This window comes from Myzus persicae, unplaced genomic scaffold, assembly GCF_001856785.1.
Source record: "Myzus persicae strain clone G006 unplaced genomic scaffold, MPER_G0061.0, whole genome shotgun sequence".
NCBI classification, from domain to species: domain Eukaryota; kingdom Metazoa; phylum Arthropoda; class Insecta; order Hemiptera; family Aphididae; genus Myzus; species Myzus persicae.
The window spans coordinates 170,695-189,609 of NW_019103866.1; the positions used below are offsets into that span (position 1 = coordinate 170,695).

General features: G+C 29.8%; 1 protein-coding gene across 1 annotated transcript; it reads right to left on the reverse strand.

The window, feature by feature from the left end:
• Positions 1-1,183: 1,183 nt before the first annotated feature.
• On the reverse strand, positions 1,184-18,236 carry LOC111035600 (nose resistant to fluoxetine protein 6-like). Its single transcript, XM_022317278.1, has 13 exons — positions 17,789-18,236; positions 15,470-15,684; positions 14,138-14,355; positions 12,612-12,700; positions 11,132-11,322; positions 10,818-10,981; positions 9,897-10,065; positions 7,745-7,938; positions 5,863-6,004; positions 5,097-5,286; positions 4,049-4,191; positions 2,770-2,879; positions 1,184-1,957 (listed from the first exon to the last, which is right to left on the reverse strand). The coding sequence occupies exons 1-13, from the start codon at positions 18,033-18,035 to the stop codon at positions 1,861-1,863; spliced, it is 2,169 nt and encodes a 722-aa protein (XP_022172970.1). The 5' UTR covers positions 18,036-18,236; the 3' UTR covers positions 1,184-1,860.
• Positions 18,237-18,915: the final 679 nt, after the last annotated feature.

An 18,915-nucleotide genomic window follows, 5' to 3' on the forward strand; every position in this document is an offset into this window, starting at 1 on the left:
TGAGTCCAGCCAATATTGTTGTGTGGTTCGAGTTGAGTAATTTCAGCCTATTACCGTTGCCTAAGGGACATCAATTTTGCTGAGTAAAAATGTGTGTGATGGCTTATATTTGTTTTCAATAATAATTACTATTATATGGTGGCTTACATTGTTTTTAATAATAAAAAATAATAATAATAACGTTAATAATTATATAGTAGCTGGTAAAAATGTTAATGATATACAGATTTCAAAAAATCAAATCTGCAAATTTGCTTATTTGTACATATTTTGTTTGCCTGCTTCTGTAAAAAAGTGGTACCTTAGCTTTGCTTCCAAATGTTATATTATATGTATCGGACTGTACAAGGTCGCCACTGATAGGTAGGTAGTTATGACATTTTATCTACACGGATTCAATTCAACGATATTAAGATAATAAGCTGGACTCAATTCAAACCCATAAAAGTAGTATATTATGGACTCAATTCAAAATCACCGACAGAAATAACTGTCATAACCGACTATCTATGTAATACGTATAGCCAATATAATAGGTGACTTTTGTTCTGACCAATGTTTTTTACATTTTTTATCAGATAAATAAATTTAACACTACTTTAGGTTACACCCGGAAAGTGTTACGACAAATCAGTCGTCATCCGCGATTAAGGCGGAGGGTATAAAACACGGGTCGTTGCACTGCAGACGGACCTTTGGCCGGGTAAGTACTACTAAGTCGAATCGTTTATTGTTATTATTATTGTTGTTGTTGTTGATGATGTGAAGGTTGTTTTACTAAATTTCGTGGTACGAGCTCCGTATAATAAAATATTGTCAGACTACGCGCTACTGAACCCGTAAAATTGTTATTGCGCTTATTATTCGGTGAACACATTTCGTGATTACTCCTCAACCGCCAAAAGCGGTATACTGGTGACATCACTGGTAATTACCCAGTAGCTATCTCAAAATTATTTGATTAACTTTTTTTGTCTTTTAAGATTGTTTCATCAAAATTACACCTTAAAAGTCATTTCCTATACCGTTGTCTACTGCACTTTAATAATAAAATAATAAAATAATTACTTATTCGGTGGGCGATAAGCGTTGGCTATAGACAAAACAAACGAAATATTTTTTTTCGATTTTATTTTACTGCTTAGTAGGTACTTATATAGGTATAATAAAATATCGTAAAAAATCAGACGAAAACAATACGTCATATTTAAATATTGTCTACAATTACTAACAATATACAACTCTATTATATACATACAAATATATTATATAATATTATGTACAAATCACCTACATGGTGTCTCAATGCGTATGTGTCCTCTTTAATAACAGTATACATTATATTTGTTCTATGCTCGAAATATATCCAATTAATAATTAGATATATTTTGAATAGGAACGTACAGGGATTAGTTCTATCTAATGATAATACTATATTATAAAAATAAAAATAAATTTCTTTTAGTTTATTAAATCAAGTCCATGACATCAATGGTGGTCATTGGATGAATATTAATGTTAGTAAAATGTTATTGGTGCTATATATAAGAAATGTTTAGACAGATATGAAAACAAACGTTTGGATTTGTATTGCATTTGGGCGAACTGTATTAATGTATTATGTCTTATAATAGTTGTTATTATATTGTGACTATTACTCTGTGACCCCCCCCCCCCTTAATACTGATATGATTTTCCGAAATCTTATACATACGTACATAGGACAAATATTAGTTATTGACTAAAAATCTTCAATACCTGACTTGGGTACATTGAGATTTGAGACACCGTGTATATGTAAGCGATATATTATATTAGAATATTATTCACAGATAAGCCTGCTCACGGTTTGAGCGTTTACTACAGACGTGAGGTGTTTTTTTGTTCAGTTTCTGTGTTGTTGGCCGAGTTCGTCCGATTTGGCGGCATCACAGCAGTTCCGTTGTGTTCGTGTTTTCTGAAAAATTGTTTTAAAAACCATAGGTAGCATAAGAAATATGAAAACGTATGCTCAATAATAAAAATGTGAATATTTTTTTAAGGAACAATATTCATACATTATGCAACCAACAATAAACTCAAGCTGACGTCACATAGGTATGTAATATTTAGTATTTCATCTCATACAATGCAGTTGCAGTATGCACAAAAAACACAACTCGATGCACATGTGTGAACTAGGATAAAAACACAGATCGTGTTGAGCATACTTCTTATTTCTTATACATACCATCTCAAAAATGTTCGTACAGAAATGTCATGATATTATGATGGTATATTAATCACAGGTAATATGGCCTCCTGAGCAAGTAAAGCAGCTAAGTCGTAGAAGCAGCGTGAAAGCGGTAATGCATATAGTTTCTTTACCACTCTATACCTTAATTGTATAAATACGAAGACTGTGGTTATTTACACTACCTATACATTCGTTATGCTGTGATGATTTTTTGATTTTCAAGCAAGTTATAAGGATTTTTATTTTGTTTATTTTATGTATTATTATGAAGGTCTCATAACTCGCTTAAAAATTTAAACATCGCAATTCAAAACTAGTATATGTACGTCGTATAAACACAAATAATGTTTATATCTTTGAGTTTTATCATAAATCAATTTTCTGTAATATTAATATAATAATATCTAACAACATAAAATCGATATTGCTGAACGCAAATATTTGTTGAATTGTAAATTCGTAAGACTGTCACAACACAATATATGCGAGTGCAGTGGTATCCTCTTAATCTAAATAATATTATAGACACTCACTTTCCAAACAATAATTTTTTGATCAACAGCCCTGACGGTGCTTCGATAAGCAAATACAGTATGGTACCCACCATGTATGTTCTAAATGCTCCGAAAATCCATCCATCAATCTGAAACATCACGTAGTCGGCTTATAAAAATACAATCAATTATAAATTATATTTCAAATTTTAAAAAGTGAGCGATTCCGTGAAAAATAATTGACTTGAGTTATTATTAGTTAATCATTGTTTTATTAAAAACGTTAATCTATAAATTAGTAATAGTTGTAAGCAATATATTTTCCTTTTATAAGTTTAAAATTATAACGATGAAGAAAAGTACTAACTCGAAATATCTGACCATTTTAACTTATTCACTCATAATGACTATACAACTTCTACATTTTTTAAATAATAATAAAATAAAACATATTTTGATAAATCATAAATATTTATTCTACGAAATCTGATTGCGCAGTGCTTATAAAGGTTAGGCAAATATATAATAATATTATATTTGTGACTTCTAAATTATTCACAAATCAATGAATACTTCTATTAAATTATTTAATACTCGTTTAACTACTATAACTCAAAGTATACTTTTAGATCATGAGTATAAAAATGGAAAAATAAAATGAAAAAATCTAACTAATGATTACAATGATAAAATATATAACCAGTTATAAAACTATTGAATATATTTTGTTACACTTTATGTAATAATCATGATTCATTTTAACATTTAACTCTATATATGAGAACGAGTGTGCGGTATCTCGGCATAATAATAAAATAAATAATAATACGTAACCTTCACTCGTATTGAAACGACATGCAAATAATGTGCGAAATAGTACTATATACGCTTATACTTATATTACAATATGAGATTCATAAATATGTTATAACAAATAACTAAAACTTGGCGAACTTTACCATAGGTATTTAGCATATTTTATTATACCAAACTTATCATTATTCCTGTATTATTTTATCATATACCTACAAGTAGCTAGTCTTCGGTATTATATTTGTCTTTGTACAATAAGTAGGTACACGCGTTTGAGCTTTAAACCGAATATTTTACTTTGCCGCTTATTATAACGATGTGCCTACCTGCCATTATTTTTTTATTTTCAAAATTATTAACGTTATAGAATCTAATCCCAGACGAAAATATCATATTATATCGTTATTTGCGTTTTAATACTGTCTGCCAAATAAACCCCCATCAATTCAAATTTCAAACTCTTAACGCGATATTAAAACCATGGTTAGTGTAAATATTTACTTACCAACAAATATGATGTAGGGGTTACGGCTGTTCTTTGTTTACTTTCTATCATCATCATGACGGTGATGTTGACAAGATAAACCGTATAGGATAATCTGCCCAGTGGCACCGTTAATCTGTTGTTGAACAGTTTTTCTATTGGTCCTATATAAACACATAGCAAAAGGTTTTATTTAATCATAAATATCAAAGTCTTGAGTACCTTTTAATTCTAATATGTCATAATATTGTATTTATTGTGTATTTAAGCATATAAGATATAGCCATACGTGATAGGTTATTATTTTACCTATTTAAATGAAAAAAATGGGCACCAATCCAATAATTTTAAATTCAAATTTTTCTTCCCAAATATAGAATTATTTTCTGAAAAATTCTTATTTTCCTCTTACCAATACACAAATTGTAATAAGCTATATAATATGTCATAAATAATAATGTAATGAAATGTTCTATTTGTATATGAATAAATCGTACGTAGTAAAATATAAAGATACAAGTGCGCAATTCTGTGGCGCACCACAAAGTTTTCAACCGATTAAAAATAATCTTACCCACATAATGTATATTATATTATGTATGATAATTAATATTTAATAGGACCGGCTCAAACGGAAAAACACTCGAACGGCTTAATTTCCTGTTCCACATATGTATCGCAACGGCCCTACATATTCTATCTCAATATGTAACATGGTCATGATTGTCAATCGACATTTTAAATTCCTCTACCCTATAAGCGACCACCAGCTTTTCTGCATACCCTCACCATAAGTCTAAAGCCACTGGTGAGAACTGGTATTATTGCCAAGTACGCCAATATTATAATCAAATTAACTAGTAATTTACGAATAGAGTGTTCTGACGCAGTTGGTTTATCTCTCATGTAAGTAAAATAATATTCAAGTGTTGGTCAGGCCGCGTTCCTTATTTTACTTGTGATATCCTCGGAAAACGCAACAAGTGTGGACAATAATCAATGTGGATATTCTATTCTAACACGTTTCAATTTCATTTTAAAAAAAAACCCCCAGGTTGTCTTGACTTACCGAAACCGGTGGTGAAATGACACAACGTCAACCAGAACAGTATGATGGCCCACGTGCAGTGGCTGAAAGCAGCATACACAGACTGTTCGAGTACGTCATATGGCCTGAACACGTCGTGGAACCGCGCACCGTATAACTGGCCCCAAATGCAAGCGGCGCTGACTACCAGAGTCCCGACGTAGACGACGGTCTGTAACAAAGTATAAAAAATGTAACCTTAGGCGACGAAAAAAAAAAATGTTATGGTTAAAATGTCTATAAAGAATTTAAATCCGAACAACTAGGAAGGTACCTACTAAAAACTCATAAATTCCAAACATATTGTGTAGTAATTATATACCTACGTAATATTTTATAGAATTTACAACGATTGTAGTATGCGGCGGGTGTAATAAAATAATTATTTTGAACATGTATCTTTTATGTAGGTAATTATTAATGAAACAAAAGTTCCCTACTAAATTGTATAATAATACCTATGTTTAAACCTCAATAAAAAATTATTAATATTTAGATTATGTACCCATCAGTACTGATGAACTCAATCAATTTTATAACGTTGGTATGTTTCATTTAAAAGTGTTATACGTTGTACCCAGCTGACGTAATATTAAAATCTTTAATTTTCAGTTAATATTGAACAGTATTGACTATATTGTGACTATATTGTATTGACTTATAAATCGCTATCATTATGACGTATTGGCTAAAAATCTTATCCCAATGTCGACACTATAATAATATAATATTAAGTAAGCAAAATTACCGTGGAAAACTTAATTTCCCGTTTTTTCAGCTCTTCAACAACGATGCCGGCAAGTAATCCAGTGAAGAAAGGTGTACCCCGATAGAAAAACGGTCGGTAGTAATTTCTGAACTCCGTTGAATTGCTTGGACTCTCCAGGAACCTGCAGACAAGTTGTGTGAAAAAAACTAGTACTGTATATTATTGAACTATATAGAGTGATTCGCCAAGCATTCGCATTCTCATTCCCATTTTTCATTTAATAATTTATTCAAATTTTAATTTTTGTAATTTTTCAAAGATAACACTACAAGAACATGTTTTTAAATACTTGAGATTTTCTTAGTTACTTTAGTAATATCCTTTGGTGAAACAAACTTTTCTTTTTTATTAACTACTATCATTATTTGCTGTAAATTATTTGGTGTATAATTTTTTTGTAAATATTGATGTACCTAATTCAAAATTTGAACGAGTTTTCAGTTATTATAATATTTATACTAAAGATAATAAAATGTTAAGTACAAAAATATAAGCTAGATGTGATATTTTATCTAGTATTTATTATACTTTGATTATTTTTAAAGTTATAAATGTTGATAGATTAATATTAATTACTTAAACTTTTAAATTAGCATAGCCTCATATTCCAAACTTTTTATCATGGAACTATTATCCTTACACAAAGTAAAATGCCTAACTCGAATAATACTTGTTTGAATTTTTATTTTGATATTTATTTTTTAATATTTTTATTCGTTAAATAATTTACAGTAAAACGGGGGATTCTGATTTGAAAAAGATAAGTTTGTATCTCAACAGGATACTCCTTAAGTAGTAAAATCATTTAAAAAATAATATGGTCTTTAGGTACTTGGGTATTTAAAATACCAAAATTTAGATTTTGAATAGCTGCAACATTGAATAAAAAGGAGGATGAGAGTGCTTGGTTAATCATCTTGTGTAATACGAGTATCTATACATAATTTGGGAGTATTAAATCTGTTCGGCCGATTGAATCGTAGTATCTGGCAATAAACGGTGAGATAAAGTATATACTCATTATATAAAATGACTGTATTATTATTCATAACCTAACCTTAATTGTTGTATTATTGTTACTCGTCATTTTTTGGTTTTAAGTTGTTTGTATAAAAAGAAACACGTTACGTAATTAAGTATTTGAGAGTAGTTTATCGATTCCACTGAACTCCACTGGCTATACTGTGTATAGTATTATATACATAGGCGCAATTTGAATGTGGGGGCTTGGGTGTGCTTAGTACCCCCAGTTTTTTTAGTGTTAATTTACATTTTAATAGTAATTATGCGGGTATCCATAACCATAAGATAATATGAAAAAAATAAAGAAGCCTCGAGCCCACAATTTTTTTTTTTTGAAATTGCATCCCTGATTATATCTGATTATGACTAATTATAGTACATCGATTTTATTTTATATTAATTAATTATTGACTACCTAGGTACTTAATGTTTAAGTTTTACATATTGTAAGATTGTAAATCACAACATTATATTTTACAAAAGGTAAACAGTATTAAAATTAAACCTTACCCTATCAATATATTGTTATGGGTACTTACTGTTCCTATCACTTGTCGCATTATCTATTGATATTAATTCTGTAAACATAATACTATAGGTAGTCATACATTTTGTTTATGTGTAACGTGTAACTTTACGAAGTAAATTTATTGTAAATTGTAATATTATTGTCATAATAGACTTCGTTTAGACTTTTAGAGTGACGGTTGACGAGTACAACAAGTATTATATTTCAATACCTCACAACACTGCAGGTTGGGTTATAGCACTGCAGGTGTAGTGTAAAAAGAGCTACAGAGTTCATATCGAGTATAAATGTATAATAATATGTACTTACGAATACATTACACGAACTATTCCGTAAGCTTGGTTGACGTAGGTTGTAACGAACGATATCGCCAAAGACGCACACAAGAGTATGACAATTAAATATATTCCAATTTTTCGGCGTTTGACGTACACGTAAACCACAGTGGTCCCGATGACGAGAAACTGTAGCAGACACGATACATACCAGCCGGCAATGAGACACTGTAACAGCAAAACGAAAATTATTATCATACGAATTTTATGTTGTGCCCATTACTCTTGTAGTAGTAGTAGTAGTAGTAGTAGGGTCAACATTTTATAATATGAGAAGGGTACTGCAGGGTTAGGGCTGTAGTCGGGACGAAAGACGAACGCCAGTAATATAATATATTAATATAATCCATTTGTTTTTTCTCGCGACATTTGCCAGCCAACCATGGCAAAAATTTAAAGTACTAATGTAAGTACGGCGTATTTGAAGGCGTATTTCTAGGTTCGAACTTTCTAAGCGCACTATCCATATTATAATAGTTACGCCAATCAATGGACGCAAGAGTATAAAAATCAATTGTAAACGAGCAATATATTTAAATATTGTTCGATTATCCGTCCTATATATAGGTATATTATAATATTATATTGTGTGTGCACTCCCGCGGTGCATGGGGAGGTGATATATTTTACAAAGGCACAAGAGTTCCACCTATAACTGTTCATGTATAATAAACGCTCTGAATAAATTGAAAAACTTTTACTAACTGTGAACGACGAAGTCGTAGGTTCTGTAATGTAAGCGCGTATGACGTATATAATATAATTCAATATAAGTTTAATATACATATAAATATTATACTCAAGAATCTGTCATGTACGTATATAATACTACAATACGCTCGAGCAGAGCACATTTTCAGAATGAATAAACGCGCATATTAAACGCAAAAGGAGGGAAAAATAGTGATTTAAATTATCCGGGAATCGTACAAGGCCACATAAACACACATACATGCGAGGTGTTTTTTTCACCGTTAAACAGGCAATATCTAATAAGAAGTACCTGCAGTGATTTTAAAATTATTTTTTAACTTTTTAAACATCAATGCTTACTTTTTCTACAACTAATAGTATTTATTCTTAAAATTAAAATTATAAAATGTATAGACATTACGTTTTACACACGGTAAGCGCGGAAATCAGATACTATTATTATTAGAGGAGAGGGAGATAACCTACTTAAAATGCAATAAAAAATGTATGCCACATCGCTTGAATAACTGTTTTTTGAATTCGTTGTAGATATTGTCACAAAATTGTCAAGTTTTTTTTTTTTGCATAATAACGGAATTCCTTTTTTTTTAAATTCCAAGACTAAGCTTATTTAAATCTTCATAACATTTTCAATTTAAATACCTACATTTTGTTATGCACAACACAATGTGCCTCCGAAGTCCGAAGTTGATCTTACAGCAATTATTGAAAGATATTAAAATTACGTGTCCACAGTTTTATTTGTTGATTGATTTACGTTCAAATTGATCATATCGTTTGATCAAAAAATGTTTTTTTCGTTTACATACAGTTACCTGTATTGTATTGAATTTATTGAACTCAAACCGATTTTACACCCAAAGCAAAATACCCAGTGCTTATAATTTATTTTTATAATAATGATGGTCGGTTGCCATTTATTTACGAAACACTTCATGGAAAATATGGAATTTGTTTCAGTCAAAATATTTACCACTATAACTAAGAAAAATATATTCTACATAAATAAGTGCATGGAACTTTTATATGAATATTTTGGACGATATTAAATACAATATATATATAATAATAATGTTTTATTTGTTTTTATAGACTTGAAAGACTTAAATAGATGCCTACCCAACCTGACCTATCCTAATCTGACTTGTAAGGGGGCTAAGCTGAACCCCCTAAAATGTTCGTCAATGGTTATTCACATTCAGTTAATATAATCTATAATACCTATATTAGTTTTTTTAAGGATTTTCAGTTTTAATTTTCTGCTGTTTATGGTTACATATTTACCATATTATTTTATCACAATACATTTTTGGAATGTGCTTTTCAATGGCTTATTTAATATAAATATATAGGTAATTACTTATAGCTAAAATTGTGTTATATTTTTTGAATTGTAAAAATATAGATTTTACTTGATTTTCGACTGGTATGAAGTTGCTGACTGCCAATATATTTGCCCACCAATATGTTTTGCAATTATCCGCTTCGTGCCACATTCTCGAGGCCCAAAACGGCCCGTTCCCCAGATGAGGTATGACGAAAGCCGTCATCAGCATTACTATCCCATAAGATGGTAGAACCCTTTCCAAAAACAGTATCATTAATCATTGTAATATCAATAGCATAAAATAGTTCAATAAATCGTTTCAGTGTACAGTTAAGGTTAGGTTACTATCTAAGTAGGAGGTAGTGATACTTTTTTCGAAATAAAGGTTTATTTTTTACAGTATTTTTTACATAATTCAAGCGTCTCAGTTTTCGTGACTTTGCTGCGCCTACTTGATGTTCGTTGCCACCTCAGAGGGGAAGGGGGCGATTCCCCCTCAAAGGTTTTGAATTCTATTTGCCCAAACATTTATATTAGGTAACATAATAATGGAATAATGTATAATTTGTACAGCCTATAATATATAAAAGTTAAGAGCTTTATAAAAAAAATCGTCATTTATTTTTAAAATAATTTTTCCCCTCCGACACCCCATCCAAGAAAACTTTTTTCGGACTGTCGTGTTGATTCTCATGTAATAAGTTACACTCAAAACCCCAAGAGCAACGCGTAAACTCATACAGTTCTCGATTGTATTAAATATAAAATAGTTATTTTTTTGAAGTATGTATAAGTATTAGGTGCCTCAAATTTTAATAGATGAACGCCCACGAATTTTAATTATGTTATTAAACTATAGCAATGAATACCGTTGGAATGGATCGTTTAATCAGGCTGAGGCAATTAACTAATATATAATTATTTTTCTTAAACTAAATAATAAATCACAGTATATAACTTATGTCAAAACGTGTAATTCATATTTAATATAAGTACCCATACGTACTTCATGTATTTGTAAGCGATCACCATAAGTATCTGGTACCAACTGGTGCCGGGTTTGTTGAATTGCGGGATCAACATGATGTACATTAAATAACCGGCAATGTAAAAAAACGGATCGATCAAATTCATGGATGTCAATAAGAAATCCGGTCCTTCCGTATACATCTATAATAATGAAACGAAAACAAACGCAACAAGAAAATAAAACCATTCACAAAAATACAAAGCTTATAAATATAAATCGGGTTTAGAAATAGGTAAGGTGCTATATGCAAATTCGTGCACGCGTAACATTGCATCATATTTGAATATTACCTTTTCGAGTTGCATCGTGTACGTGATCGGATTTATTACAAAGTACAAAAATTTATGGCCGAACAGCACCAAAATCATGGTATAAACCTTTAGCCCATTGAATATGTTCAGATCGTTGTTCCTGTTGTACTTGATCAGATCTCTGCCGTTGCGAATCAACGAGAACGTGTTGAATATTTCCGACATTTTGCCTGTAAGTATAATACGGAATTAAAAACAACAGACTGCAATAATACAATTCATTAATATGATTTTAATATAGGAAATTGCCTCCACTTTGAGATTTGCTGCTATACCTACTGAAAAATTGTCGACTTAGGCAAATAATATTAGTATGCTTTTTTTATATAAAACTATGAAGATTTAAATGATTTTTCCGGTTTTTCTATTGTTGTATCAAAACGATTGCTTCAATACCAGTAATCAGTACAAACAATTAATTGTTTTTGGGAAAAAAGTCTTTCAAAACTCGCATTCGTAATGACAAAATTCCGAAGTATTTAATGGACCCACAACAATTAGATAGAACTTATGATTAGATTCTTAACCATGTTTATACAACAAGAACTACATGACTATAATAATAGGTATTAACTATGAAAAATTCATCCACATTTTCAGAACATACGGAAAACGCCAAAAGTATGTAACTTCAAAAACATATTTTTTTCTGAAAGTTTATCTACTCAAACAAAATTAAAATGTAGAATTATTCTAACAGCAGTTTACGAAACTCATACCGATGTGCTTGTTTACAATATAATAATAAACATTTCATTAACTGTTTGCCAATAAGTGTTAAAAACTCGGAGAGTACAATTTTTTTTTTTAAAACAACTCACAACTTTTTTCGAGATTTTCTTTAAAAACGAGATTCTTACTACCTATTATAATATAATATCATCTGATATATAGTATTATAATATGATGATGCTATTTTTCGTATTATATCCTCCCCGAAACCAAAGAAAAAAAGAATTGGTTTCAATTATACAATCTGTGTTCAATTTCCAATAATTTTGTCCTATCCAAGACTAAGGCACCACGTGCAACATTTGAACATTTTCTAGAGTCTTGATAATACCTATGTATTTTCTGGCGAAAAACGACAAATAAATACGAATAATTTATGCCATAAATTGTAAAAAACGACACCTCATTAAGTCTAAAATAGTAAAATCATATTTGTATATCTTACGTTGTACCTATAAATAATTCTAACTTCTGAGTAAATACGTTAAAAAGTTGTTAAGTGAACTACTTAATCTCAGTATCTATTCATAACATAACATATTATAAACTAAAAAATAAATAAAAGTAAAATGTTATTGTATATTATTATTAGATTGTCATTTATATTGCTATTCTTAGTTTATGAATTAAATTCGTTTAATTAAATATTACTTATAATATGTATAATATTTCACTATGATAATATGTAAGCACTTACATATTTATAACTAAAACATATTTTACTTACACTTTTTCCCGTTGTTATTCCGCATTATTACTATTAAATGGAACGCCGTCGACACGCAGCACATCAGGACCAAGATTCCAACTAGTGAACTTAAATAACCAAACAACAATAGTTATAGTAAGTTATAGTAGTTATAGTATAATTAGTAGGTACAGTAGATAGCCATAAAATAAAGGTATATGCTATACTCTACAAGTACCTGATACTTATAGATCATTATACATTTTTATCATCGATATATTCTCCTTAATATAGGTTGAATGAACTTGTTACTCGGTATAAGTAATAACAGTATATTATATTATATGTTGAAACATTTTAAAACAAAATACATTTTTTTTTTAAAGGTTTAAAATTTATCTTTCTCGTATGCTATAAATAGTTTGTGTAACTTTGGTTAGCCTCAAAGTTACACAACAATTATACATTCATTATAATATTATATAGAGATTAACACTAAACGATAACGATAATCTAATGATTAATTATACTAGATTTACCTATACCCATATAATATATATATATAAATACTTTGCTAACTAAGACTCTTGACCCATTATATATAAACACAAGTACATAACGAATATGCATAAGATGTATGTGAACTAGGATATAGTTAAGTTTATTATATTGTTCGGTCTGTGAAACTAAATTCAATATTAAATTATATTATACAATAAATATAATACGTATTAATCGTATACGATGAATGGCCGTGGAAAAATGGTGAAAGTTTAAAAAAGAATAGGTACTTAAATTAAAATTAGGTTTTTTAAAATCTATAACATCTAAATTTAAATTAAAGAATCCACCACTTGCTTGATGGTGTATATTATATAGCTTATAGACTTAAAGCAAGTATTTAACCATAGCTTTAACGTGTCTCGTATGGATTGTATAAAGTTTAAAAATAAATTTCAAGTTAAAAAGTGTTCGTATATTAAATGTAACACTGCAGTCATATTATGATCATATGCATAACGTTGTGGCCTTATATCATAACGTCGTGAATGCGACACACTTCAAAACTTATTTTATAGGTGTCTACTGTCTAGTGTCTACTGATTTTGTTTAAAAGTGTATCCTACTATAATATTCCTTGGGTTTAGCACAATAACTACTGTAAAGTAGTAGTTAATTCTAATGTCAACTAAATAGTATTCAATCAACGCATACTAACCTGAGCGATACGTACATTATTGGTAGCTAACCATCTATAAGCATTAAACATGTTTTTAACTTAACGCATTATTTTTAAAATTAACAAGAGCTTAGTTATCTACCTACTGCAATGGAGACTTAAACTAGTTATATTATTACAATATATTATTATGTTCATAGAGCGCTATCTATTGGTCGTAAGCGTCAACACTATTGGACGCTATTATGGAAACAAAAGTCGGGGTAAATGATAACGTAGTAGGTATTACCTATTTACCTATATAATATTTAAAGATTTAATAGTAAAATTGGGAAATCATATTTTGCGTTAAACACTACAATAAAACGTCGGTGTTCATAGTTACCTGGTCAAATAGTAACCAGTATCGTACGGATACGCGTCCTTGTCCGTCGAACACAATATCGAATCAACTTGGACTTGAGCTTTAACCTGGTGCGGTAGGAAGTGTATGTCGAATTTCTTCTGCAACGTTACCTGGAGGTCGTCAGCTGTGCAAGAGTCCGGTATGCAAATGCCGAATTTTATGACATTTCTGCGCTGTTGGTTATCGCGATCTACGAACTGAGTGACACAAAACCATAACGGTGAGATTTATCGATAATGTATATAGGTATGAATATTGTACTTTTGTTTAAAATTTATATTAACGTCTACCGGCATGACATTATTATTATATCGGCTGTTTCTAAGGAAGATGTTATTAATCTATTAGTCGATTTTCTCCCCCTTTATACGGTTGTAGTCGCCTGTGATATAATTCATATTTTCCTCAAGCATGTTATTAAATATTTTAAGTGCAAAAATAAAAAACAAAAACCATTGATCAAGGAATATTGCGATCAATCAGAAGTTGATCGTTGGTTTGTTTTTTGAAAACTTATGTGGGTTGTTATTATCGAACAAGGAAGATAATATTATACACTTGAAATGGTCAGAAAAACAAAAAAATTAAAGAAATGCATATTACACTATGTAATGTAAGGCAAACTATCAATTTTTCAACAAAACAACCTTATAGCGACAGACAAAAATTTAGGTAATTCTAGTGCTTAGGTTTAAAAATGTTAAGGTCTTGTATTTGATAATGAAGTTTACTTTGCATCGATCGGAGCATATATTCAATATTTTTAATAATTTTAAGTATAAAAAATATAAAAAATTTAAATAGTGATAACATTTAAAATGTTTACCGCAAGGAATGATCTCGAGAAACGAAAGAATTGCCTAAACACAACTCCTTAGAAATGATAAGTTCGCAAGGACCATAACAGAAAACGATAGTTGAAATTGTGAAGAAAAAATTTCCAAATTTTTAAGTGGGTACAATAATAGTAAGCAAGCAGTGAAAGAAAAACAAGCGTATGAAGAAATTATTGAAAGCGATATTATAATAATTGCAGTGTATAATTTTATTGATTAGTAATAAAAACATGTATTATACCTCTATAAATTATAATACGTGCCGATATTATATAAACAGGATATTAATTATACAGGTGCTTGTCTAGGGAAGATATTTGCTGGCAAAATCGATATTATCGCCCTTAATCTGAGGGTTATTTCGGGACACACTCGATTTCACAACATATCATATTAATATATCACTCTTTCCGTCAAGAATCACAACAATAATAATATCAATGTGATCGTAGTATTTAATATTGCAGGTACTCACCCCGAGTATCTCTTGCCAGGCGTTGTCATTCACGTGTAGTTTGTCAGTTTTTTTGGCTGTAAAATCGACGCCAGCCGATGAGCTGATCTTGACGGATGGTATGCAGTATTTACCCATAACGGGCTGGTGAACTTTGACGCACTCTTCGTATACGCCCATCTGGTGTGAGGTGCCAACGAGTATGCCGTTTGGATACCGACTCCACGAATCGGACACTGAGTACATAATTCGTATTATATACAACTGTATTTTAAATTTATATTCATATAAATATATACCTAGAGGTTGTAACAGAAATACTTGATAAATGAAAAAAAATTATTACTAGCATAAAACGTATGGAAAAAAATATGAAAATTATATACATAAATAGAAAATAATTTTAGATATACTTATGCAGTTTTGTCTGGGAATTCCCATAAGGAATATTTTCAAAATAGTTATTCTATACATTTCAAATAAATTTACTCAAAAAAAATATTGATATTTAAAAATATGGGGCAATGCAAAAAAAAACCAATGTAAATAAAATCCAAACTGTTCAAAATAAAATTTTAAGATTAATTACTAACGCCCCACCATAAGTCTCCAACTGCACTCTGCACACAGGCTTAAATATTAAAATTTAAAACATTTCACTCTGAAGCAGTAAAATTGCACAAAAGATTTCATAACAGACTTCCATATCATAATAATTTCCTAATATCCAATTTAGCTTCTCGCACAATTCCAGGCAATCCTCCAAGACGACTAAAAAGAAATTGGTATCGAGATTTACTAAATGAATGAATAAAACTTAAAAAAAAAAATTATTAATAAACAAATAGGTAGTGCTTTCATTGGATGGCTTCTTCCCTCTCGTATTCATGTCCAAAATATCATATCACACATTCTTATTGTGCCCAAGGGCTATTTTATATTTCTTGTAAAATAAAAAAATATAGCTAGGCTACCTGTTTAAATAAAAGTTTTTAACTCTCAGCATATTTCTCCAAATTAGATCTACAAATTGACTTGAATTGAATTTTTCCAAAAAAAAACATTATTTAAATAAAAAACTAATAAAGCATGGTTGAAGCACAGTGGTATGTGGTTTAAGATTAATATATATGTATATATATATATATTGTAATGACTATAGTCTTGACTATTTATGTAATACAAGCAGCCGAAGCAGGTAATATTTATTATAATACCAATTATAAATTAGCTACACTAATGTTTTAATCAATTTCTAAGCAAATTTGTACCAATATTTTTAGTGGAGAAAAATTAGCACTTTCCAAATGTATCAATATTATATATATTATTTTAACGTAACTTTAGAAAAAAATGTAAACATAATAATATATAATTATACTTATTCAAAGTAATATTTACGGGTTGTGCCACTTGCGCCTACAACAAAATTTGTATTTTTAGGTCAATATACCAATTACTCTTGAATTCAAATTTAACTACCGGCTACCGTCAGATATGAAAACATTTTTATTCGATCTAATCCCATCAACATCCACATAAACAATCTACACCCTGAAATGCTTGAAAATCGAAAACTTATTTATTGATCAATCCAAATATTTTTATCTTTTTAAAAGCAATAATCGAAACACTGGCTAGCACGTATATTGCCATAAATAATGTAGAACAAGATAAATCAATTTCAAACAGAGAATTTTAAACAAAAAAATTAACCATCAATTCTATTATTGAGAAATACAAATCAGGCGAAATTACGAGAAAAGAATTTTTTTAATCAGTGTGTTATTATTAATGTAAAAATTAATGTAAAAAAATTATTTATTCATATTTTATTTACTAAATTATGTATAATGTATATTGATATTGGATGCTCCCAAAAAAAATCTATCATTATACTCATTGGTCTTTAATACATTTATTATTAGTAGGTAATAATATAATATAATGATATAATAACATGATATATTATATAAAATGTATTTCATCCTAATTTTGAATAATTGACGATCAAAACTTATTAAATGTGAAGAAAAAAAACTATATATTTATATTATATTATGTAGGTACCTATTATGTACATTGATACTCCCAAAAAAATCAGTTAGTCCATTAATTTATTATTTAATTATAAATGTATAACTAATTAATAAGTTTTCCTAAGGTATTGCAAAATGTTTTGAACGCAATTGGTCTATCAACCCGGACATTTTTAGAGCGTAATCGGTACATCAAAAGGTTATTTTAAGCGCAATTGGTAAACTACAATATTTACAGGAGGTTGGGGACAAAAGGATCGACATATATTTTTATTAGATGGTTATATTATATTGTACTGACTCTGAATGGCCCACAGCGAATCGTTTTGCAAGTGGCTGACGTACATCTGCATCTGTTTTCGACACTCCGAGCTGCCAATATCTGTGGGCCCGGTGAAATCTTCCAGCGTCTCATAGAAGATTTTTGAGAACCAAATCTTTGGGTAGTCGTGGTTTGCGCGTCTGTCGATATCGCCGGATCGGACATCGGCAACAATGAGGAGGAAAACGACAGTCACACAAACCGAAGATAACGCAAGGATAGACATGATTGAAATATTTTAAATATTAATAATACTATGCATACTATTTTTAATATTATTGTTAATATTATTATTATTGTAAATTTTATTTTGCACGTGTGTCCGATCCGTCGCAAAGACCGGTTCGCGAATTCACCAATTAATGACACGATCGAGACTTGACAATCCGTCCGACTCGAGCGATTAACGAGTAAATACGATCGGTACCTGTTCTATATACTACCTATTATGTTATTTTAAACGAATAATGTGTATTAAACTCGATTGGAAGGGAGTTACAATGCGTATCATACGAACACGCGCATGCGTTTGTGTCTGAGTGTACTTCATAAGTCGCTCTAGTGCTCTACGTAGTTATAATAATATTGTTATGATGTATCGAATAAATATAACATGTAATAAGAGGAAATAAAAAAAATATCAAAGTATTTAAATTCTAATCATGAACTAAGATACTACAAACTATCTTAGTTCATGGTTCTAATCAAAACATTTACTACTAAAAACAATTACTCATTAGAGGTGTGTCGAACTCAGAAATATGGTCTTGAACCAAAAAGTTCAGTACGATATTGAACTCAAACTAAACATTTTGTTTAATATTGAAATGATCCGGAATCAAGTTCATGAACTAAATTAGATTTAAGAGTTAGACAGTGACCAAACAAAAGATACTATAATATTATATATTAATATGGATAATTAGTTAATATTACAGAGTATAATTTCTAAATACGTTTGCTACATTGTTAACTTTACTATTCGAAATTATTGGTTGCTGATCTTGATGGAAAGCTGAGCTGTTCACGTTTAATTCAGCTTTATAATCGTTAACGTCAGCCAATAGGTGTGTATAAGTTTTTTGGAGTTGTGAAATTTAAAATCT